Consider the following 26595-nt stretch of genomic DNA (forward strand, 5'->3'; position numbering starts at 1 on the left):
GAACAGTTACATGACCTAGAAGAATATGTAGGCGTATTCCTCAGTATATGCCTACATTCAATGCAACTTTGAGGAAAAAGATGTCAAGAATGACTTTACTTCTGGAGAATATTGACGGCACTTGGAGCCCCAGGTTCCAAGGTTCCCAGGTTCTTGAGGACCCTCAGATTCGTGACTTACCCTGGCAGTCCCATTTAATTCCAGATGTTGCTGGATTAAGACTTAAGATGTGTTATAGTCCAGATCTCACAGCGACTTCCACACTTTCTGTTGTCTTTGCTGCAAGCCTCTGGAGGAGGAGAGCATGAATAGTGTTTGTTGAGCACCGACTCTATTCCAGGGCTGCACCAGCTCCACACAGGAAATTATCTGGTTCTATATTAGCATCTTTGGAAGAACTGTTAATATTTCCTTTATATAAAAGAATAAACTAAAATTCAAATCGAGGGTTTCCTGTGGTCACAAAAAGCCAGGCTTAGGGTTTGGTGTTCCTGATCCAAGAGACTTCCATGAAACCATGCTGAAGTGTGGGCCCAGTTGTGTGTGAACTTCTCAGAGAAATAAGGGAAATACTGAGTTAGCACCAGAGAGCCAACCTCCCTACCTTCACCTCCCTAATTGGACTCACCACCCCAGCTGCCATATGTACTGGAGAGTGGTTCTATGATGCTCCACATGGGGTGGGGAGCCTCCAACATGTGGGCTGGACAAACACTCCTCTTGTCTCTTATTTATGTCACCTTTCTTCTTCCAGTTGGTGCTTAGATTTTGACTTTATCCACTTTGTTACTGCTGACTACAGAGAGAATCAAAGAGTTGATTTGTTTTCTTTCAATTTATTTGGCCCTAGTGATTGTGAAAAAATATTCAGGTTCTAAGACAATGATGAAGAATAAGAGTGAATCTTTAAATTCATATTCTGCTTTCAAAACAAGTGATTTTTATAAACAAGAAAAGCCTTTCTCTGAGTGTTTTAATAATACATCATATGTAAATATATAAATTTTACATTTATAAATAAGGAGGTATGTTTGTATGTTTGGGTGGATGGTTTTTCAAGGAAAAATAAATAGCATATACTGCTAGTATAACTTATAAAAATTTATGATTAGATCATATTTGGAAATATCACATTCTACACTGAAAGCATTTACAGTGCAGATATCAGTGACCCTTGTTATAACTAGTGTTTTGACTGTCATCTGATTATACTGCTGGTCAAATTATATCCTAAAGATTTAATTGTATAGAATCAGAATTAAAGCTAGTAACTCATGAGATTAACGTTGGTTTTTGCTTTCTTTTTGCTGAAATAGAATCTCTTTGTTTTGCATAGCAGGCATACAAACTTTTGCACAATTGAGTTTTAACTGTCTGGTGTCAGAATTGCCCATGGTGTAGCCATTTAGGGCATCATATGTACTTAGTTGAAGAAAAACATAGTCCCGCTAAATCAATAGCTATCTAGTTGTCATCCAAATTAGCTTTAAGTTTGAGCTTTTAGAGTTTTAATCAAAACCTGCTTCATTTCTGTAATTACTTAAGAGGGAAGGTGCTATTTACATTCTTTTTGTCCTTGGCATAGGCATTTGCCATGTGGAAGAAAGGTCAAGGCCAGAGCTATGTGCTCTGGTCCTGCATTTATCTCTAGCTGTAGCCTTTTGTAGACAGCCCAAACCCAAGGATTATCCTGATTGCCATGTGAACAGGGACAAGGCAGGAACATGCCCCTGGGAAACTTTGTTCTTAGGTTGATGCCTCTTTGACCTATTCCTATTTATCCTATCTTGGAGTGGAAAAAGCGTTACTTTGCTATCATCTTGTTTTTAAAAAATGTAATGGCATTCACAGCTCAGTCTTTTACCTCCCTCTCTTTTTTTCCTTCCCTCTTTATGTGAGTTGATTTTTTAAAAAAAATATATAAATCACAGTGAAGGGTGTGTTCTTTAATGCTTTCAGCAAAAATGTCACTGGAATCTTTGGGCTCCAAGGAGCCTCGCAGCCTATCCTTGTATATATTCTTGAATACAAGGATATGCTATTGTGCAGATAGGGTTTTGGTCAGTGAGTAAGACTGACAGATAGGGTTTTTGTCAGTGAGAAGCCACTTGTGGCAGGGAGTACCAGATCAGGGAGAGGATACTGGACATAGGACCAAAGGACCATTGGCCTTTATGAAGATTGTTTTTAAAGCTTTTAACTCTTTCTAGGAGAAGGAAGAAGAGGTTATCCTTGTTTCTGCAGGGAGTAGATCAGGGGATTTCAGCATCTGCTTTTTGTAGTTAGACCCTCTGGGTTTTGACTACTGTTAGAACTCAGTCGAGCACACCACCTTCATGTAGAACTAGATATAGAGAAAAGTTTAGAGACCACTCATTTTAAGTACTTAGCAGGAATTTTATTCCCTCCCCCTCCAGAGCCAACAAATCCATCAGGTATATTTTGGCTCTTAATACATTTTTATATATGATTACATTGTTTTCTCATGTTTTGGTTAATATTGAAGATCCCAGCAAATTTGTTTTCTATTTTGTTTTCCCCCAAAGAATCTTGTTATGAGTCGTGCAATATGTGAAGTACATGTTTCAGGAAAAGTGATGGCCCCCTTATTTAATGGTATCTGATAGTGGAAAGAATGTTAGCCCAAGGCCTTGCTTATGGTAAGCTGGGGAGCAAGCACATATGCTGCTTCCAAGTATGTGATGATAAATGAGTTTTAGTTGCATAAATTCAGTCAGTAAACTTATAGTTTGTGTGAGTTGTGGCATGCATCAGAACATCAGTATATTGAGTTGATGAAGTCTAGATCATTAACAGTCAATGTTGTGTTCCTTGAATTCTTTTCTTGTAAGAAAATTTAAATAAGGGGAATTAACACATCTGGTTTTGGTGTCGAAACATCTTCTTATGAAAATTTATGGTCCTGAAAGGAGGACCAGGGTGAGAACAAGAAACCATCTGTTTTTCTGTATTGGATAATTTAGCCATGTAGAAGGACGTACAACCATCTTCCCTAAGTTGTTTCTTTCTCTTCTTTCTTTTTTGCATGGTGTGTGTGTGTATGTGTGTGTGTGTGTGTGTGTGTCTGTGTCTGTGTCTGTCTGTCTGTCTGTCTAAAATGCAGAAGAGTGAGTGAAAGAGAGGGAGAGAGAGGGAATGGAGTCTACTCACTCTACTTCACTCAGGTATCTAGTTTTGAGTCTGATGCCTCCCATATTCAGCGAGGGGTTGCTTTTGGAAATACGTGTGGTTATTTTGGTATTTGAATTGGTTCAGGGTCCTGTTTGCCAGGAGCAGAAACATACTCTAACAGATAGGAAAAGGTAGATTAGAAGGATGTTGAGGAATGCACAGATTGACTAGGAGCCTAGAGAACGAGGATGGGAGAGTGGATGGGCGTTCCTAAACTGTGTTGAGACTGAGCCCCCATAAACATTGTTGACGGTTCTGATCATGCCTTTTCTTCTCTCCCCAGCAACAGGGACCACAGGTAGCAATCCAATGAGTCATTAAACTGCACCTTTTGGTGAAAGAAGTCAACCAGCACCCACTTCAGATTTATAAACACTATATTTAATCCAGTTTCTCATAGGAATGTTGAAGTCTTCGATCTAGATCATCTTCTCCTCAAATTTTTCGTATCTTGTTTCTTGATTATTTTTTTCCCTTACATTCTTTGATATATTTGAGAAATTGCCTTACTTTAAAAAGTATCCCCAAAAGTCTGGGCAAAAATGTTTATATTTGAAATCAAAGAGGAAAAGTACCGAGGCCCCATAAACTGCAGTGGAATAGCCTTCTGTGACATGAATGACAAAACTCTCTGAGGATTTGGAGCCATAGCTCTCCCAGGCTGCTGGGAGGTACACCTGGAATTCATCAGGATTTCAGACTAATGATAACTGTGTTCTCATCTGCTTCCAGAATGCAGCATCTGGCTTGAGCAAAATAGCTTGAGTTTGTATTTTAAAGGCCCCACTGCCTCCCACTTCTGACCTTCTAGTATAGATACTTGGAGTCTTGTGAAATGAGTCTCTCAAGGCCACCACCTCTCTTGTACACAACCCTCTTGGCAGTAGCTGCTCTTTTTTTTTTCACTTGGTGCTAGAAGGCTTCCTAAGAAACCCAATGTGGTTTAGCTCCTGGGTATCTGAAAACACTCATGCTACACATTATTTAGTTGACTTAAGAAGGTCTGTCAAGTTTTATTTACAGTGCTCCAAACTGGACAGAAAGAAGAGCAGACATTCTGGTATTCTTCCAGCACCCTTTTGAATTTAATCCCATCTAATCTAACCTCTTGGACATATGAGGACATAGGACTATGAATCCCAAAGTCATTGAAAAAAATCTAAAAGTGGTGAAATCTTAGATGTGGAAGGAAGAGTACTTACTGTTTGGTTCCATTAAATCTAAAGTCTCTGGGAGCTGTAGTCCTAGAGCATGTATGTATTTTTTTTAGGCCAGAATCAAATTGATTTAATTCACTAAGACACTTCTGGCTGGTCCGTCTTCCTAAGGACAGGAAACAAAGCCGCAATTTTATGCGATAGTAATACTGCTAAGTATTTTTGTCTGTTTATTAACTGTTGCAGTTATTGTCTTGGATAATGAAGTACCCCAAATTTAGTCTTACTAGTCTGATGGATTCTGCAGGTCTGGAAGTCAGGTATGGCAGGGGTTGTCACTGCTCCGTTGTGTGGAGGATCTCTCAGGGAAGATATCATTGACTGGGGACAGGGATTTGTTGGGAGACTTCTTCACTCAGGTATCTAGTTTTGAGTCTGATGCCTCCCAGGCTGGGCTTGACTGGTGCTACCAACCAGAGTGCCTCCTTGAAGAACTACACATGGCCTGGGCTTCTCACAGCATTGCATCTGGCTTCTAGGAGAGGGTGCCCCAGGGAGGAGCATCTGGAGAGCAAGTGCTCAAAGGGACAGAAATCACACCATGTCCTCTGAGGTAGTCGTGTAAGTCATGCATTGTCACTTCTGCTGCATTCTGTTGCTTACCAGTGAAGCCCTGAGGCCAACTGAGGTAAAAGCCAACTGAGGTACAAGGGGAAGGCAATGGCTACATTTCTTTTTTCTTTTTTTTTTAATATTTATTTTTTAGTTTTTGGCAGACACAACATCTTTGTTTGTATGTGGTGCTGAGGATCGAACCCGGGCCGCACGCATGCCAGGCGAGCGCGCTACCGCTTGAGCCACATCCCCAGCCCCGAACATTTCTTGATCATTGAAGTATTGGGGTCACAGTGTAGAACATCACATGAGAGGGACAGATGTTGCTGTCTTTGGAAAATACAGTTCACCTCCGTAACTATACAAGAATCATGAATATATTTTCTATTTTTTTTTTAACCTCTATTTTCTGTCTTCTTCTTTCAACCTGATACTTAGTTTCTGTTTGTGACTGAAAGTTTTATGAACATTCTGTTTGGAGGTAGAAAGTATGGTTAAACTTCTTTCAAGCAAATGTGCTTGAAGTGGGCAAATGACATTGTGAAGGCCTTGCTAAAGGAGAAAGGAGCCATTGATAGTACTTCCAAGTTCATTTCCTGGTAACGAACTAGCTACTTGTCATCAGTGTCTTTATCATCTAGTAAGGAAATGAACACTGGTATCTTGTTGATTACTAAGGGGTGAGTCATGCTAATTTACTGAAAGCCTTTTGAGTATTCTCTGAACCAGAAACATTGATAAACAATGGAAATAAAAAATAAACATAGGGGCTAGGGCATAGCTCAGTGGCAGAACACTTGCCTAGCATGTTTGAGGCACTGGGTTTGATCCTTAGCACCATATAAAAAAATAAACAAATAAAATAAAGGCATTCTGTCCATCTACAACTACAAAAAAAAAAAATTAAAAAAACAAACCCATAGGCCTACTCTTAAAAGGAAGCCTCTCAAGCTAATTGAGGGATCAATCATTTTGGTAAATGCAAGGTGCTTTGCAAAGAGGAGGAAGAGCAAGCCAAGGCAAAGTAAAGGGAAGATGGCAGGTAGGGTAAGAACAAGGCAGGTAAGGTATCCTGGAAAGTGTGCCTGAGCTGAGTTTAGGTTGAACAAGAATTAACCAGGTATTAATTTCTTATTGTTACTGTAACAAATGACCACAAACTTAAATTAAGGAACCCAAATTTATTATCTTATAAATTCCATAGATCAGAAGTATAAAAAGAGACAATAGGGTGGTAGCTTTCCAGGAGGGAGTCCATCTCCTTGCTCTTTTTAGCTTCACTTACATTCCTTGGTTTATGGCCCCTTCCTTCAATTTAAAAATAGGCAACATAGTGTCTTGTGTTTGCTTCTGTTGCTATATCTGCTTAGTTTCTCTGACTCTGATCATAGCATGTAAAGAGAGTGAGGATGTCATTGGATACTAAGAAGATGGTGTTTTAAAACTTCAGGGACTTTAGTTTGTCCTGAATTTACACTCTTAAAAGGGGTAGGATATGAGAAAGGTTTGGATTGAATGTCAGGGGCAGATTATGAAAGGCCACATTGCTTATCCCAAAGTCTTTGTTACTACAAGCTCCAGGAAGCAAGGAGCAGCAGAAGGATTGTATCCCGCAGTGATTGGCTGTTTAGACTCTGTTTAGTATAGAAATTGTTCTTCTCTTTTGCTTCAAGTCAGTTGGAGTGGCTTAGCATGAGGTCATTTTGACACAGCAGGCTGAACTTGAGGTCTGAGATTCATTTCAGAAATTCTGCCATTCATATTTCTCATTCCTTGGGCTTCTTCCTCCATTGACAGTCATTTGCTTCCTCAATTGCTCACTTCATTCACTTTTTTTTCCTCTTTCATAATTGAGATTTTGTTGGTTGTATTGAGAATCTGTACACAGACATTACACTTTTTTACACAGTTCTTAATGTAGGTATTGAAAATCTAAGAAACCTATACTGTGATTCTTTTTCACCATTCCAGTGGCTTTCCAGCTTCCAATGTAGAGGCAAATTTTCCTTCACAGAATATCAAGTTCCAATATTTTCATATGCGGATCAACTTTTACCAAATTCACAATTTTCTACCATATATACCACCATATACACAAAGTTTGATCTTTAACAGGACTTTAATAAAATTATTAGGAAAACTGACTACTGGACTACCATGACCAAAGATGAGACAGAACCACACAATTCTGACAGGGCAGGGACTGAGGAGTCGTTTTTTCATTGACTTCTGGCATCTTTAGGATATTCCTTTTCCTGTCAGCCTGGAGGAAAACATTATGGTATTCGGAGGTTAATGGTACTCAATGGCATACCAGGGTGTCTTGTGACATGGTGAGCAGTTGCAGAAATGCTTTGCTTCTTAGCTTGACTTTTGTTAGACCCATCCCTTCTCTCTAGAGGTCTAAGGACAATTTTATACAGCAGGGGGCCTCATTCTCCATTTTGAATGTAACAGCCACTTTAAAAAAAGGGGTGGGGAGGTGCTTCCTTGTTATTTTTATTTATATAAAAATACCACTTCTAATACCTATGCCCTTTGCCAACTGTAAAGCAGATGGCATAGGTTTGCTTTTGTTTTCCCTCCCTCCCTCCCTCCCTCCCTTCCTTCCTTCCTTCCTTCCTTCCTTCCTTCCTNTTAAAAAAAAAAAAAAAAAAAGATGTGTCTTGGGATTTAAGTATTCCATATTTGTTCTAGCTGCCTTTTAAAGTAGCTTTATATTAAGTGAAAATAGAAATACTTGTTTTTAAGTGTCAAAGAATTCTGGATTATAGGTTATTTTAGCAATCATTAAATCCAGTGCTAAGCTCCAAACATATGGCTAGATTAATCATCTTATTAAATATGAATCTAGGTTCATTCTGTTCTTTAAAATAGTTCTGAAATTCTAGATGTATTAACTAGGAAGAAGAATAAGATAACTCACATATGTTTTATATGGCAAGTAAGCACAGTAAGCCCCACAAAGAAACAAAGGAAAGATTTGGAATGGCAGTGATACTACGATGCTATGATTTTTGTGTGTTTATTTCTGTTGCTTGAGAGATTTGAGAAGTAATAATTCCTTACATGGCTGGAATGCCCCTTTTATGCAGGGTTAGATGTTCTCCCTACTAATGTTTTACAAGGATAGTTATTTTCTTTTCTCAAGAGCTCAATTATCTTTTCTGTAACATTTCTCCAAAACTAAGGGTATTATTGATCATCATCACCTTCCCCCCCCAGAACTCCTGAACAAAATCAAAGTTTGTTGAAACTTTTAAGAAGCTGTTGACCCAATACATACATATTTCTTAGCATGGCAAAATAAAAGGCATCATTTTTATACCACAAAAATTTCTATTGCTTTGAGAAAGACAGACTTTAATAAGTAATTTGTTAAAGACCAAATGTATATTAAGGTCACAATAAAAGAACATTAATTACAAACTCTAAGAATCTACTTATATTTATATGTTTATTGCCAAATATAATTTAAACTTGTAAAACGTACCTTTTTTATATATATGTAGAATCCACAGTTAATACATATGGGTTTTGTTTGGTTATTTTCTTTTTAAACTAGCAAACAATCATCTTCAGAGAGAAATCATGAGCAGATTCATGAATCTGTTACATTTTCTCCTGTGTTATAGACATTCATCAGTAAATTTAAGACACTTATATATAAAAGGGAATATATATGTAGAAATAGTATGACTACTATTTTTATTTAGTAAATATTTAAATTTATTATTTGCTTATTGCCAACAAGCTAGTGCATATTATTTTGTTAATACTCAGATATACTCTGAAGTAGGAATAAGAGAGAGGCACAGACTAAGTGGGCCTACCAACATGCTCTAGTAAATAAAAGTTCTGGGATTTTTACCTAGATCCATTTAACTTTACATAACATATCATCACATTTCAAGCCCTTTCCACACATGTTCATATGTTTTCCCCAACTTTTCACTGAAACCCAAACCTAATGGGAATGGATATAGATTGGGTTATTTATTGGAGCACTTGAAATTAGCAGTAAAATTCAGGGCAGACTGGACTGTTAGAAGGGGCCTCAAATTGAGAGGTGTGGGTCTGGGTAGGGTCAAAAAAGGGAAGAGACCTGATCTGGTAGAGAGAATTCTGGGCACAAAAGGATTGGCCTGAAGTTTGCCTCAGAAGGCAACATAAGTGCCCAGCACGGTGGTGCACTCCTATAAACCCAGCAGCTTGGGAGGCTGAGGCAGGAGGATCATGAGTTCAAAGCCAGCCTTAGCAACTTAGGGAGGCCCTAAGCAAACTCAGTGAGACCCTGTCTCTAAATAAAATCAAAAAAGAGGTGGGGATGTGGCTCAGTGGTTAAATGCCCCCAAGTTCAATCCCTGGCACCAAAAGAAAAATACCTGGAGTCCTGTGTTACAGAACAGAGCATGACATGATTAAGGTCCACAGGAAAGTCATAGAAAGATTTGAAATCTGTGATTAAAAAATCTCAATTTGAGGCCTGTTGCAGTGGCACATGCCAATAATCCCCACAGCTTGGAATGCTGAGGCAGGAGGTTCACAAGTTCAAAGCCAGCCTCAGCAATTTAGTGAGGCCTTGAGCAACTCAGACCTTGTCTCAAGATAAAATAAAAAGTGTTGGGGATGCTGCTTGGTGGTTAAGCACCCCTAGGTTCAATCTCAGAAAAGAAAAAAAAAATCTCAATTTGAGAGCCTGTCATGGTGACATGACACATACATGTTGGGAGACTGAGGCAGGAGGATGGGAAGTCCCCAGTCAGCCTTAACAGCTTAGCAAGGCCCTGAGCAACTTTGTGAGTCTCTGTCTAAGATAAAAAATAAATAAAAAGGGCTGGGGATGTGGCTTAGTGGTTAAGCCCCCAACTTCAATTGCATAACAACAACAACAACAACAAAATCTCAACTTGAAGATAGGTAAAAGTAGAAGGGGGAAAGAAATGTACACTCAGTACTTTATAGTTTATGAAATATTTATATATATATGTGTGTGTGTGTGTGTGTGTGTGTATATATATATATATATATATATATATGTTTTATGATATTCTGATTGAGTTTGAAAATCTGATAAAGATTTTTATGTAATTCAGATAAATCTTTGTAAGGATTGTGGTTCTGCATAAAATTCCTTTGAGGGGAGAGATGCTGGAGTTCAAAGATAGGTGGTTCAGTTGTCAAATTGGGCAAATTTGGACCAAGCTCATGCCCATGACAAAGGATATGAAGACAGGAATTTGAAGAAGAGTCCACAGGAAATAGGATGATCCACTGAATAGGGGGATGGACATACATATAAGGAGAATCTATTCAAATATTATATATTAGGTTAAGAAGAAAGTAGCCCAACCATGATAGATAAATAGTCTGGGAAGTACTTTTTTTTTTTTTTAAGAAAATAAAATTTGTTTTTTATTAAATTTGATTGCTTATAACTGGTAAAATGCCCAAGGTCAAATTCTTAGTTGTGCACTGAAGATAAGTGAGAGAACAGGCTTAATTGGAGGTGATTGAGGGGTGAGTGCATAATCCAGATAGAAGAGGATTGTAACCAAAGAAGTGAACTCTTCCCCAGGGACTCTATTCTAGAAAGAGAACAGTAACCAGACAAAGCTAGAAGGGGCTGCAGAGATGCTTGGAAGAGACCTGTATGCACAAAGGGATGGTCAAGAAGTTGAGGGATACCGGGTCTGGCATCTTGTGGTGCACATTCTGGCTTTAGGTGAGAAGTTCGTCAAATGGTTCTTAACATCCCTTCCAATTCCAGAATTTTATAAGTCTATTTAATATTGTCTCTATAAATGCCTGTGTGCATAACAGCTGTGTGTATGTATTCATATAGTTCCATCTAAGAGAAATTAAGTGCTTCTTTGACTGCAGATGACAATAAAAATGGCTGATGTCTTCATTTACAAACAAGAACAAAAACTCACATGACCAAGGCCAGATGGCAATAGTAACAAGATTTTAGATTGCTGTTATTTTAGAAAGTTTATTAATAAGCTTTCTGTTACTATAGCAAAATAACTGAGTCAGTTAACTTATAAAGAGAAAAGATTTACTTTTGCTCATGGTTCTGGAAATTCTAGTCCAAGATCAGATGACCCCTTTACTTGGGACTCTGGTGAGGACAGCACATCATAGTAGGAATGTACAGTGGAGCAAACTGTTTACATCACGGGCCAGGAAGAAAAGACAAAGAAAGGAATGGGGCAGAGTCCCACAATCCCCTTCAAGGGCAAGCTCCAATGAACTAAGGACTTCCCTCCCACTAGGACCCACTTCCTAATGTTCCATAGTACCACTTCGCATAGTGCCACCCTGGGGACCAAGTCTTTAACACATGGGCCTTTGGAGGCACATTCAACATCTGAAGTATAGCAGCCTGTATCATTGACATTAGTCCCAAGTTCCCTTTTGACCCCCTTCAAGGTGGTTTTATCAGTCTCTGGAAAAAAAAAAATATATATATATATAAAAAACCTGTAGCATGTCTAACAACTTCATTGCTTCCCTAGCCAGAAAAGTGTGCTGGTCATGCTGTTGGTATTTGCCATTAGTGAGGGTCTGCCTCTGGAAGCATTCCTGGTTTGTGTAGTTTTTCAAAGACTCAGTTTTTGAGTCATTATTTAAGCTTTTCTTTCTCAGTTCCCTGTCACATCGTGAACTCTTTTCTGCACACTGTAGTTCAATGTTCATCCTTTATTCCTTTACCACAGTAGTGCTTGTGGCTCCTGCCCAACTCTTTCATTTTGTATATCACTGTGCCAAGGATATATGGTCATACTTAGTTTTCATTCATAATTGAAACACACTCAGTAGAAGAAAATGGCCCAGTGGTTCCTGATTATGGTCCAACAATCACTGTCAGGCCCCTTCATCATGCAGTCGCGCTCTGACAGAATTTCCCCCTTAGCTCTGCGTCACTGGAGGGTGGAAATGGCCAATCATGGTAACATGAGCTATAGGCTTTGCTTTGTTTTTGGCAGTTTGGTTTTGACTGTGGGATATGAGGGCTCCTTTTCCACCAATAAACATACCAGCAACACATGTGGTATCCCAGATTTACTGGTACACCACCAAGAAAAACACTGAATTTTCCATTTTGAAGTAGTTTCCAGGAATAGGTGTAAAACTAGTAAGTAGTGTTTTCTATGTGGTAGGTGTCAAGGACATGTTTAGTGTGTGGGTAAAAGATAATACTCCTCTTGTTCCTCACATATTTGTTCTTGATTGATATCAGAGCATGTCAGGTATCCCAGGACAAGTCTGTTTACTTGTGGATTCATTGAGTCCCATTCCCTGAACTTTGGAGAATGCTTGTACTAAATTTCTCTCCCAGGTCGGGGAGAACTGTTTCTGTGCTTCTCTCATTCTTGCCTGGATTCTAACATTCTCTTGGCTTTGGGAGAGGATGTCTAGTCCTGCAATGAGTCCACATTGTGACCATGTGACAAGTGTGGGCAACTCCCAAATATAACCAGAGAACTTTTAGGATTGCTGTTGTCCAACCTGGTGAAGTTTAGGGATTGTACTTGGTTTTGTTAAACAAAAGAACTGAAGGGAAGTCTTCCCCCCCACACCCCTGTACTTTGTAAAGTGGTGGAAGCCCCTTTCTGTATAGGGAAGTCCACCTGTCTGTGTGATGTGCCTTGATCTTTATGAAGAGATGACAGGTTTAGGAGTTCTTTATATGGTATGGTTGATTCTTGAATTATTTTGCTATTAGATATCCATTTATTTGCTTTTGTTTTAGGAATTCATCATCTTTGTAGAAATAAAGAGGCTATGTTCCAATCTAGTAGTAGTGAAGCTTTTGGGCTCTGAGATTTGCCCCCCATCCCTCACTTTTGCTTTGTAGTATGGGTGTTATGATTTTTAATTTTTTTTCCATAGGTAACTTTTTGCCTGGGGCAGTTTAAATATTGAACCCAGGGCCTTCTAGTTGGTTAAGTGCAAATTCCTCCCGATTGAGACCCAGAATAGGTTTTAGGGTGAGTTTGGAGAAGATACGAGAGAAAGGAGATGTGAAGTGAGAGATAGAAGCAAGTGGTAGACAAACTTAAGGCATTTGCCTGTAGTTTTCCTGAGGTCTTTGATCTGTCACATAATGAGTTATTGTCTTCATGGGTTTTGAATTCATGATTCACCATTTTTGATTTAACCCATGAAGTCCCAAGTTTTCAATTCTGTGAATATTTCAATAAAATTTACAGGAATACACTAAAATGGGTTGGAAATCACAATCTAGAACTTATATATTACTATATTAATGTCATTATAATTATATTGCAGTATGGTTACATTCTTATGCATGTAATTATTTGTTGTGTAGATGATGGGACAAATGGGTTAACTTGATTTGTTGGAATGCAGCCCGGTGGAGAGCATGATCTGACAGCTGCCTCCCAAATGGGTCCCAAGGTCCGTGATGAAAGTGCTGTAGGCTTTAAACAGCTGCAACCAATGCCATTGCTGTGGTTTAGAGGCCATGTGATAACCACTAAAGATGTGTCATTGTGCCTCCCTACTTGACCTAATTGGATATGCTTACAGGATGAAGCGATAAACATAAATGAATGAAAGTAAAGGATTTAACAAAAAAATAAATCAAAAGAAGTAAAATATAGCTCACAAATGTAACAACAATAACAACAACAACAACAAAAGGCAGTGTTAGGCTGCCTTACACTTTTGAAGGTTCTGGCTGGTGAGTCACCCTAGAGATGGCAGAAGGCCTGCATCTTCAGGTAGCTATTTAAATATTAGTCTTTCTTGAAGAACTGGAAGTATTTTGGTCTTCTGGTAAAAATAGAAGAGTATTAAGGTTCTCCAGAGAAAGAGGGGCAATAGGACATCAATAGGTATAGCAATGGATTTAAAAGGAGACTTATGGAAATTAGTACACCTAATTATGGAAACTGAGAAGTCCTATAATACACTATCTGCAGTCTGCAGGCCCAGGAAAGACAGGGGTATAATTCAACCCAAGTCTGAAGACCTGAGAAACAGGGGCGCCAGTGCTGTAAATCTTGGAGTCTGAAGGACCAAGAGGAAGCAGAGAAAGATGCATGTCCCAGCTTAAGGAGAAAGACAATCCACTTTTCCTCCAGATTCTCATGGTACACAATGGATTGAATTAGCCCACAGCATTGGTGAGGGCAGATTTCTTTACTCAGTCTACTCATTCAAATGCTCGTCTTTTATGAAACATCCTCACAGGCATGGCCAGAGACATTATCTTACCAATTGTCTGGGCATTCCTTAGCTCAGGCAAGCTGACACAAAATTAATGGTCCCAGGTAGCCTTGAAACAATCTCTGTATATCCTTTCTAATGACCAGGGGATGTGAATCTTGCTAGAGAGATTCAAGTTGGACGTTAGGACTATTTCCAAAAAGAAATCATTTATAAAATGTTGTGGATCCTTATGCTCTAGAATTTAATGAAGGTCATCTTTGGTTAGGGAAGTGGTAAAAGATACATTTCTTATTTAAACTGTGGTATGTTAACGCATGGTCCTTTGGGGATTTACTATCCATTTGCTTCTGTGTCAGGATTCTTTATTCAGTACAGCAAGATACATGCATAGAAAGTAAGATAATCATCTGGATGCTTTGTGTGCCTGCTGCCAAACATCTGGATGTTTGGAACCATCTGGAAAAATGACTGAAGTTTTCACAGGGGTTTTTAGCATTATTCAGATGAAACCTTCGGCTCATAATCAGAAGCGCCCCTGGCTAAGTTGGATATAAATGTTATATTAATTTATAAAGAGAGAGGGTTGATTAGATTGCAGAATATATTCAGTTGCTTAGTTTTCATTCCCCCCCCCCCACCACCACCCCACACTGGAATGAAATAAAGTTGTTTAGTTTTAGAGCATTTTAGTTAGATCAACATTTCCGCCTTTTAATCCCAAAGAGACTTGAGAGCCAGCAGCAGGTCCAGTGGTCCACTTCTGTCACGGCAGCCATTAGGTGTCTGTGTATGATGTAAAAGACCCCAATAACCATAGAATGTCCCAGAAAAGTAGTTTTGTCAGGCCATTATGGCATCAGTAATCCTCAGACTGCAGGTGCTTGCAACTGAAGGTAAAAGATGCATTTCACCTAGGACTAATGATGCAATAATTGTTTACTTCATGAGGCCCTGAAAAGAAAATGGAACTTTTGTTCTCAGGCAGGCCCCGAGAAGGGTAGTCTAATCAGTCATAACAGTGTGTGCCTCTAAAAGTGTGCCTTTCTGCAGGGAGCCCCTTGGCTCACAGGGCCCTATTGTGAAGAGAGAAAAAGAAAGTATTGAGGCAGGCACCAGGCAACAGCGTAAGAAGGAAACACTTAAGCAAGGGGCCTTTAATTTTTATATAACTAACCCCGAAGCATTTATTACCCCCTCCTTAAAGTCGGGCCTTACTCTTCCTGAAGACTTGGCTTTCCCTGGGAGCTGTTGCTGGGGAAGCCAGAGACACAGCCACTGACCTTGAAGGACACAGGGGTGGCTGAAGGAGTCTGTTAATTTCAACATCTGGTTGGCAAGATAATACTCTTTATTATAGAGCTTTTGTATAGCCATCTTCTCTCTGCTCTGAGCCTTTAGGGAAATCATCCACTAACCTCTGCCCACCCCAGAGACACTTTTAACCACAGTCTCCTTTGCATCCAGGGCCCTGGGTCTATCCAAATGCATTGGGATACTGTTCTGAAATGCATTTCACAGATGTTGGAGAACATACTTGAGTTGTTTTTTTGGCAGGAGTTGTACTTTTCCTTCAGTTCTTGTTTAAGTGAAAATGTATCTTTCTTTTTGAGGGAGAGGCCCATTTCATCTGGGCAGTGCAGGATTTATCAGCTTTGCAAGCAGGCTTGAACCAGCCAAGCTGACATAGCAGTGGTTCGGCCCTTATAGCCTGGTACTGATGGTCTGCACAACCCAGTGCATCCCAGTGCATCCCAGTGCATCCCTCTGAATTTGTGTTGTATGGAATTTCCATGGTGGTCAGTTGGGGAATATCATGTTATATTGGTATGCTAGATTAGAATGTTAGAGCTTCAAAATATTGAATGAGATTAAAAAAAAAAAATCCTCTCACTCAAGAAATCTTACCAGGCAACTCAGTAGAATTAGTCAAATGTGGCTAGGTGGGAGGGGATGTCTCAAGAATCTTTCTTATTGGGGATTTCCCCTCCTGGCTATGCCTTTGACCTTTGGAGTCCATTGAAGCTCTGTAATCTTTACAGCTTCTTCACCCTTAATTCCTCTGTGACACTTATGGCTTCTTAAAGCATAGGTGGAAAATTGGCAATATAATCTTAGATTCTCAAGGTAATGAATGTGGGTGGAGCCTGGTGTGGTGCTATACTCATATAATCCAGCTACTTGGGAGGCTGAAGCAGGAGGGTTTTAAATTTGAGGCCAGTGGGCAACTTAGAATTACCATGTCTCAGCCTATATGAAAATGAAGTCCAGAGATGTTCACAGAGTGGTCCAAGTTAACAGCAGAAGAGTCGCAGAACTTTGACTTGAAATCTGAGTTTTACGATCCCATATAATATGCCACATAGTCCCAATCTGCTGTCTTCACCCTTCACACCAATAGCGTTAGAGCTTAAAGGGGCAGTTGTTCTGGGGATGGGAAGGACCGGAGCCTACACATTTCCATTCTACACAGTGTTACTCCAGGTTGGTCAATTTATTCACAAGAAACTGGTACATAAATGATTTGCAATGAAGCTGCCTCTTAGTTTACAGTTGCACACATGCTTTTCCAGTGCATGGACTTTTATTTGCCTGCTGGTTTACTGAAGTTCTGGTAGGCCTACCTGTTACTATTGGAATGTGTTACTATTGGAAAATGTGTTACTAAATGTGTTACTATTGGAACACTAAGTTCTGAAAGAGGTGTGCAATCCAAAAAAGGGGCTCCTTTCTAGTCTGCTTGGCTCTGCTGGGTGTCACTGTAGCTCTTAAACTAGCTCTCCACCCCACCTACTCCAGTGGCTCTTGTTATGGGCATAGGAAATTGATGGTAGAGCTGATAGGGTCATGAGAGATACAGAGAATTTAAAAGTCAAGAATGACAAATTTCAGCTGTAGAAATCTGACAATTTTATTTCAGTTTTCTCCTCCTATATTGTTGAGCCTTTGTTCGCAGATGGAAGCTACATGTAGTAATACGTAAAGTGCAGTAAAGTATGTGCAAATGTGCTCCTGGCTTCATTTTGATTTCATTTTGATGAAGCCCTTGAGAATATTCTCATGAAGGCCCATGTGTAGATTCTGAAAATGAGTGTCTTCATTCCCACCAATTTTCTAAAACAAGGCCAGTTCAAAGGAGAGAATGGGTATGTTCGTTCAACCATGATGGTTCCATTTTAACCAAGCATGTGGGGTGGTCCAGATGTGAGCAGTATGAATGAAGACAACTTTCCTTTGATGTGGGACACAACTTTTACCAACTTCCCCAAACATATCTTCCCGTTTCCTGTGGGGTTGTATTCTACACTTGTTTAATGATTGTTAGAGCCATAGAAACAAATGTGAATCTGGTTAGCATGCTTCCTTTCCTTAGAAATGAAGGGGGCCTCTGAAACCCAGATTGTTCCTAGGGAGCAATGTCAGAAAATAGGACTGACCATTATCTGGAAATAGAAATGAAGCAGTGTTAGTTATCCTTTGCATAGAGAGGCTTGGTGGATCTGATAGGAGGGGTCGTTCTGGTTTGTACATTGAGAGAGGAGAGCAGTCACTCAGATTCTTCCAAGGATTCTTATCTTGGCAATCTGTCCTTTTGTGTATTTGAATTATTTTTCACTAAGTTTATAGTAACTATAAAGAGAAATATAAATCTCTTCCTTTTGAAGATGAAAACTATTTCTCTGTTTCATGACACACATGTTCTCAGCATGAATTTGTCTGTTGACAGAATGAGGGATTTGTAAAGAAATACATGGAGTGGGAACTCTTCTTAATGTCTATTTCAGTCCTGCCTACCAAGCCAATATCATTTTGGAAATATTTACCCATCATGAAATTAATCTGGTGTTGCTTATACTTGATTTGACGTCATCTCTTTTTATTAACTGGCTATGTGTAGTTTGTTTTGTTACTGCCCACATGCACTTTCCCCTGTTATTTAAAATTTATTTACTGTAATACCTTGGATGCAATCCTTGATTATTTATGAGTTATCCTGTTAGTAATTATACCTGTTCAGGGTCAGTGTACTAATTCCTGTCCTGCCTACCCCTGTGGGTCCTTCCTATTACAACTGTCCTTCTTTGCAGCTTTAACCTCCAACACAGATGGAGGTGAGGGGCTATGAGGGCAGAAATGGGACCAGGTGGCTGCATAGTGCTGCACTCCTGTGATACCCAGATGTAGCAGTGTGTGTTTCTTTTGTGTTGATCAGTTGGAAATTGAATAAACTGGAAAGGTAATTATCTAGCTATTTTTCAACTGGTCTTGTAGTTGGTAGTCAAAATGGCTGAGTCAGTCTAATATTGTATAAGTCACTAGTTCCTAAATGTTTGTCCAGAAACCATGATTTCTTTTTAAAAGCCTGAGTTCCTAATCCCATCTGTGCAGATTCTCATTCAATACCTCTCAGCTTGGACCCCTGGAGTCTGCTGTATTTAGAAATTTGTGGAAAATTCTGGTGCACATATGTCAAGTATTATGTGTGTGATGCAAGGGTTGTGATTTTTAAATTTACTTTTTTTTTTTCCTGGTCTCTTAGATAATTCTGGAAGGGTGTAACTATCCTCTTTAATGGACTATGTTGATCTGAGCATTCTGGGCTATGTGGGAGTGGGATCATTAAGTGGGCATTGGAGACTGATTCTCGTCTTGGTTTTGCCACTCTGTTGACCATCCATCAGGTTAGGGATATTTAATCTGTCTGAGACTTAGTTTTATTCATAAAACAAAGGCATCAGATTATTCAAGACACTTTTCAGCTTCCTAACATTCTTTGATTTGAAGGGCTTTGCTCTACTAGCAATTGTGTCTGTTGTCATTGTTCACTGGGTGGCTCTTACCTTTTCTAAAGGAGTGAATGCCTGCCTATTTGCTCAACAGAACATTAATCATGGTCTACTTCTTAGAAGAGCTGGTGTCTGTCCCCAGATCCAAGAGGGCCTTTCTTCCTTTTCTTTTTCTTGCCATTATCATCTTGAAGCCAGTCATTCTCCTCAAGTTCTTATGTTGGGGAGTGTGCTAAAATAAAGTTGCGGTTGTGATTCTGACCCTTTCTCTGCCAACCCTTGGCAATTTTCAACCACTGGACCCTCTTTGCAGGTGAGGATGCTTGTCCTTTTGGATATAGATGTAACTGATGTCAGAATAGAGAGCAGGGCCTAGAGTGCTTCACTATATTCAATAAAATGTTTTGTTTCCAGGAATTTGCCACATATTTGCTTGAGGGTTTGGCTGAGTGCAGGGGCAGAACATGATGTCCCCTTAGGTTTCTGGTCCTTGGCCTTCATGGAGCATCAAAACAAGTAATAGTGTTTTTAAATCGTGCATGTCCATGTCACCCTACCCCCACTCAAAACTATTGAATCAGACTCTTCAGAGTGGAACTGGACAAGCAGATTTTTTCAAAGGCTGTCAATTCTCCCTTCCAAACCAACTCTTCTTCCTCCTGTCTGGGCTCATGTAATGTTCCTCTGCCTCTTGAAACTATTTTTAATTAAGGCAGATATAAATAAATGGAGAGTCATCAACAGAATTTTGTAAAACTGTGGTCTTATTCTGTTGGAAGAATTTGGTCTTTAAGACTAGAAGACCCTCACAGGTTAGAGGCTGTTTCCTTCTCATTCCCAGGGTTGGGTTTAGGCCTAGGAACTATCATTACAGATGTACTTAAAAAAAAATTTTTTTTAAGTACATCTGTAGTGGACAGAATGCCTTTATTTATTTTATTTTATTTTTTTATTTTTATGTGGTACTGAGGATCAAACCCAGTGCCTCACACATGCTAGGCAAGTGCTCCACCACTGAGCTATAGCCCCAGCCCTACAGATGTACTTTTGACACCTGTCTATAGTGGTTCAATGGTTCTCTCTTTACTCTAAAACATGATAGAGATTAGTAGTAAATAAGTCACCTTTTTGTGAAGTATTAACACAATTACTTGTTTATCTTCTATTCAGGGCAATTCACAAATAATTGAGTACTTACAATGTGCTAAGCATTGATCTGAATATTGAAGATATTGTAGTAAATAAAACAGACAAAAGTCCTGCCTTCATGGAACTTTCTCTTCATCAGTACATATGTATATTCACATGGAATTTAACATGACTGAATTAAATGACTGCATTGTAGCATTATGAAATACTATTTTAGAATAATTCCTCAGGACTAGCCTTGCTGGCTATATCTAAGATCATAAATGGAATCAAAATTTAGAGCTTAGCTTGTGAAATCTACATTTAATTTGCAAAATGCTAACTTGGGGACTGTGTTCTACTAATTCAGCATGTGGTTCATAGTTCAGGTAAATATTTTTTTGGAGGTAGAATGTATAAAGCAGTAGGTGTAGAACTTTGCTACTTAAAAGGTAGCCAAGGACAGTGACAGAATTGCAATTCATCTTTTTATTTTGGGACTAGTATTTAATAAAGTCTTCCTTTGACATTGTGTTTTAGCTTGATGTATTTAAATATTTATTTCCATGTATGTGAAAATACCTTGGAGCCCTGGGGTTCCCACTATTTTATCTGTTTATTTCACCTGTTCAATGAAAGCATTAATTTGAGCTAAATGCTTATGTTTCAGGCCTTGGGGCTGAATTACTACTTCACGAATTTCCACAAATTTCTATATTCACCTTATGTGGGTTAATATAGCTTTCCAAATTGTCTGCTTTACTCTTGTGTTGTGATTTATGCACTAAAATTATTTGATACAGTTAGACATGAAAATTTTGAGTTGCTTTCAAGGAATTTAAAAATTATTTGAATCTTTTAGTATGTCTGCCTTAAAAGTAATTTGGTAAAAGGAAAGCTATTGTGATTCATACACACATACACACACATTTTTTTTTTGCCATGAGTTATGATCTTGGATTCTCAATGCATTTTAAAATATTGTTGGGTGTGCAAACACAACAATGAGTTAAGAGCATATTTGATATTAATTTTAAAATATCAAGAGAATATGTAAAAGAAATCAAGGATCAGCTTTTAGTCCTATTTCCGGTGGCTATTTGTGAATTAACTAACTTCAGAGAGAAACAGTGTGAGAGAGGAAGAGGAAAAACAAAGATATTCTGGAAGTAATTATTAATGCTGAAATTTCCATATCTAATTTTGGAATGCTTGTGTTTGGAATGTGACATGGCAACAAAAATGTATGTTTCAGGTTTGTGGAGAAAAACAGCGCTTCGAGAAGTTGATGGAACATTTCAGGAATGAAGACAATAACATAGATTTTATGGTGAGTTATTTAATACTACGTTCAATAAAGCAAACTCAATTTCAGCACTTTTTCCCTAAGTATATTCATACATATACATACACATGTGTTATACAGGACAGACAGAAAATTGAGTTTAATATGCTATAGATCCTTTCTAGAATGTTTCTCTTCATCTGTATTTTCTCTTTGTGGTATTTGTTTACAGTTTTATTCATTTCAAACACATTCAGTAAACACCAAGAGTGCTGATTATGTATGGCAAATAAAGGGGGAAGCCACACAACTGGGGAAAAGGAAATTGAGACCTGGTTCAAATGCTTACAATTGCCAACTTGAACTACCAATGGTACTACATAATATTTGTAGGGTGTAAGGAATCTTGATGTTTTTGACTCTTGCAGACTCCAGTCAGTTGCCCTTCTCCAGACTGTATTCTCAAAAACTATGCACTTTGCTTTGTAGAATTGACTCTTCAGCAGTGATTTCCCCCTCCTTCAATCTCTTTCCTCCTTTAGTAACTCTGTGATGGCATAATCATACTGTACATCTTCTTAGCAGGCTAAATCACATGCAGGACATTTGGTTTCATAGCAGTGCTATTGTTCTCAGGTGAGCACAGCAAAATACATTTAAGCACTTCTGAATCCATATGCCCAAATCTTATTTCTGGACTGAGATGGGATTTACCATAGAGAATTTCCTGACACATTATACACCGCTGTAGCCTTTGACCCAATCCACTTGCTCTAGCGATCTTCTGGACCCAGGAGATCCTTAACTGAGTTTAACCTAACCTGGAGCAATTATCCCAAACAGTTCTTACATTGCAAAGCCTATACTTAGGATGTCATGTAAAGTTTTATTTTGAATTGCTTTAGTGACTATAAAGTGTAAAACAGAGCTTTTCAGATTTCTAACCCTTTTATGTGAATTTTCTTTTTTCTGGGACCTCAAATTTTATATGCATCCCTAGCCTTCATCTCCTTCCAAAATCAGTGAGAAAGATGAAATCTTTTATAGAGAAACTGTTCTTTTCCATAAAGCATGTTATTTGCTTTTGGAAAATGAAAAAACATGTATGTGAAACAATGCATACTTTTATATTCTTGTTAGGATTTTCTGGAGAAGTTCAGGCGAATGCTGGCACTGGTAATGAATATGAGGTCTGGCCTTGGTTTACATTACCAGCTTCTTTTCTGTTCCTTGTAAGGAGGAACTTTCTTGTTTGATTAGAGCTGAGGTTGCAAACTGGAGGCCCCAGACTGAAACCATGCTACAGGCTTGGTGAACATAATGTTAGATTTTGATTTTTTATTTTTATTAAAAATGTCTGATAACATTAGGCCCCCATTTCTGTAAAGATATTATCTCCAATTTGTCACAATCTTCACTGTCCATTATTGTATTACATATGACCTATCTTACTTATTTATGATAACTGCTAACCCTGTCATTTGAGTTTGCTGAAATTATAAGCCCATTAAAACATCTATACCTAGCTACATCAATGTTTATAGTAGCTCAATTCTAAAAACTTAGAGAGTTTATATATCTTCCAAAGATGTCCAGTATATAACATTCCAGCCTAGGTGACCTTCAACAGATGAATGGATAGAGAAAATGTGGCATATATACCCAATGGAATACTTTTTTCTTATTCATAAAGAAGAATGAAATTATGATATTTGCTCATAAATGGATGGAACTAGAGACTATTATGCTAAGTGAAATAAGCCAGTACCCCAAAACCACAGGCCACATGCTCTCCGTATTATGCGGATGGTAGCACACAGTAAAGAGACTGGGAGAATAGAAGTTCATTGGATTAGACAAAGGGGAATAAAAGGAAGGGACAGTGGATGGGAATAGGAAAGACAATAGAATCAGACATAACTTCCTGTGTTCATATATGAATATACAAGCAGTGTAACTTCACATCATGTACAACCACAAGAATGGGAAGTTATACTCCATGTATGTATAATATGTCAAAATACACTCTTTTGTCAACTATAACAACAACAACAATAAAACACATATACCGTTGTATTACAGATTGGAGCCAGTTCCTGTCAGTTCACTTACTCATATGCACACATGCAAGGTACCTTCTTGACAGGCTGCAAGAATTCAACTCCTGGGCATTGCTGGGCACTGGTGCATACCTGTAATCCCAGTGACTTGGGAGTCTGAAGCAGGAGGATCACAAGTTCAAGGCCAGCCTCAGCAATTTAGCAGGACCCTGTCACGCAAAAAAAAAAAAAAGTAATAATAGTAAAAAGAACTGGGGATGTTGCTCAGTGGTTAATGTCCCTGGGTTCCAATTCTTACTATAAAAACAAACAAAGAAAATTCCCCCAAACAAACCCCAAGTACTATTATTGCTGGATTCTATGTCATATAAAAATAGTTGTCTTTTAGGTCTATTATAAAGTCAGCAGATCATTTAGATCTATGTTTCAGAAGAGAAATGGGAAGATGCTAGAATTCAACCACATATTCCCTCCAGAAAATGAGGTTTTTGATAAATTGGGAATGCAGTTACATTGCCCAATCTCCCAAACAACATATTCCTCATAACATGTAACTTTTTTTTTATATGTAGTTTAAGACCCTTTTCTGTGTTTTTGTGGAGAAAAGAAAACAAAAAACAGTCAAAATGATTTTTTAAGTTCATTTAACCGTAGACCTTGAAATACTTTTTGGTAAATTGTAGTAGAGTCCCCTTGTAACTTAGAGAGTTTATACATCTTCCGAAGATATCCAGTATATAACATTCCAAGAGGACTCTAACTCAGTAAAAACAATTTTTAAAAAGCTAAGGGTAGGGGCTGGGGCCGGGGCTTACTGATAGATAGCACACTTGCCTGGCATGTATGAGGCACTAAGTTTGATTCTCAGCACTGCATATAAACAAACAAACAAACAAATAAATAAATGTCTATCAACAACTACAAAAAAAATAGCTAGGGGGAATTGGTCTTGGGGAAGAGGTTGGTGATTATGAACCTGAGTCCCTCAGTCATTTTACCTTCCTCCTGGAGCTTCTGCTGGGTCATTGCCTTTGAGGGAAAGCCTGAGCAAGATATTTCCACCATAAAAGACTGTCACTATCAAGAGCAAAATAGATCTGTTGAATTCGGTTTTATTATTTATTAGATTGGAAACTAGTTTTCTCTGGGACAGATCTTAGGGCCACTGCTGCAATTGTGAGGAGAAAGCACCAAATCAAAGCTTTCATGGAATAGAAACAGGGTGATTGCATGGAAAGATGGGCCAAAGCTCTGTTCCTGTTCTCTTGGTAGGCTGGAGTACAGAGAAAATGTTTAGAAAAAATTACCTTGTAGTGAGGGTTATAAGTGATTTAAATGTTGTTGTTTGCAATAGTTTTCATATTTTTATGCTATATATATATACCTGTACTAATTTACTTGATTTGCGGTGTGTACCTATATGACTTTTTAAGAACAGGTTCACTGAAATATGATTATCATAACTTCCACATTACCATTGAAAGTGTATAGTAGGTTTTTTAACCATCACCACAATTTAGAACATTCTGTCACCCCCCACCCCCCAAAGAATCTCTGTGCCTGTTAACAGCAACTTTCTATTTATTTTACCCCCACCCTTAGGCAATCGCCAATCTATTTTCTATTTCTATAGTTTAGCCTGTTCTGGGTATTTTAAATGAATGGAATCATAAAATGTGTGTGTGTGTGTGTGTGTGTGTTGTGCTGGGGATTGAACCCTGGACCTCATGCATGCTAGGCAAGCACCTTGCCACTGAGCTATATCCCCAACTCTTCTGTGGTTGTTTTTGATTGGTTCTTTTCACTTACTATGATATGTTCAAGTTTGTCCATGCCATAACATGTATCAGCCATTTCATTCCTTTTTATTGTTGCACAATATTCCATTGTGTAGATAAACCACGTTTTGTTTATCCATCAGTTGGTGGACATTGGGTTCTTTCATGTGGTTATAAATAATACTGCTATGAACTTTTGTGTACAAATTTTTATGTGTATATGTTTCTTTTCGCTACATAAGTCACATGGTAACTTTAACATTTTGAGGAGCTGTCTCACTTTCAAAGTGACTACGTCATTTTATGTTCCCACTAGCAAGGAATGAGGGTTTCATGTTTCTCAACATCCTTGCCAACACTTCTTACTATATTTCTTTTTATTATCAGTCATCCTAGTGGCTATGAAGTAGTATCTTATTGTGGTAACTCTATGACTTTTTAAATTAAAAACATTGTAAAATGTTATTAAAGACCCAGTGAAATGAAGGACTTGGTAAGTGAGCCTAATTTGTGTATTAAAAGCATATGCCTATGATTCAATGAGAAAAAAGTTTAACATCTGTCTAATCCCTTGGCAATTTCATTTCAGGTGGCCTCGATGCAGTTTATTAATATTGTAGTTCATTCAGTAGAAGATATGAACTTCAGAGTTCACCTCCAATATGAATTCACCAAATTAGGCCTGGATGAGTATTTGGATGTGAGTAAAGCTATAACCTTTGGCTTCAGTGTAAGAATTGATTTATTGCTTACCCTCGGTGCACTTCCATAGTGGCTAAGGAATGCTTAAAGCTCTGCATAGTCAACTACTGTCGTGTAGTTAAAAGGAACCAATCCAAGTGATGCAATCTGCCAGAGAAACTGGATTCTTGTAGACCTTCTGGGACCTCTGGCAGTCTTTTGCCAGCAGCCTTTTAGTACAGGAGCCAGATGACCTCTTGCAGTCCGGCTGCAGCTTGCCTGTGTTTGTGAGCTCAAGTCTGGGTCAAGTCTCATTGCATCACTCACCCAACTGCTGCACAGTTTGCGTTCTTGGTTACTCTGAGGGCCTCATCTAGGCAGGGAAAATCAAACCAAGACTGCTGTAGAGTGAAGAGAAATGCTCGGAGGATAAATAATGAGGAAATGAAGACTAGAAACTTCCTCCTGAAACTGTTAATTTTTGCTTGAAGGGTTTGTGGCTTTAGAAGTTCCACTTTTGGGTTTTGGGAGAGGGGTGTTTAATTTCTCTTTTCCAGGTTTCCTTGCAGAAGTGCTCAGCTAGTTCCCTGAAGTTCTTCAGTTAAGAAACTGAAAGTTGATGTTCAAATCATAAATGGACATGAGAATCTATGCATGCGAAGCATGTCCTTTGACTCCTAGACAGTTTTATTTTTCTTTCCATATAGGAAT

General features: G+C 38.6%; 1 protein-coding gene across 8 annotated transcripts in view; it reads left to right on the forward strand.

Annotated features, from left to right (window-relative positions):
• The window catches only part of Fmnl2 (formin like 2), a 284823-nt gene that overhangs the window by 227286 nt on the left and 30942 nt on the right, over nucleotides 1–26595 (forward strand). For all 8 annotated transcript variants that reach the window (XM_048812271.1, XM_048812267.1, XM_048812274.1 and 5 more), the window contains exons 10-11: nucleotides 21336–21410; nucleotides 25793–25903. In XM_048812271.1, coding sequence (XP_048668228.1) covers nucleotides 21336–21410; nucleotides 25793–25903 — 186 coding nt within the window. The remainder of the gene's footprint in view (nucleotides 1–21335; nucleotides 21411–25792; nucleotides 25904–26595) is intronic.

Source organism: Marmota marmota, unplaced genomic scaffold (genome assembly GCF_001458135.2).
Source record: "Marmota marmota marmota unplaced genomic scaffold, marMar, whole genome shotgun sequence".
In the NCBI taxonomy this organism is placed as follows: domain Eukaryota; kingdom Metazoa; phylum Chordata; class Mammalia; order Rodentia; family Sciuridae; genus Marmota; species Marmota marmota.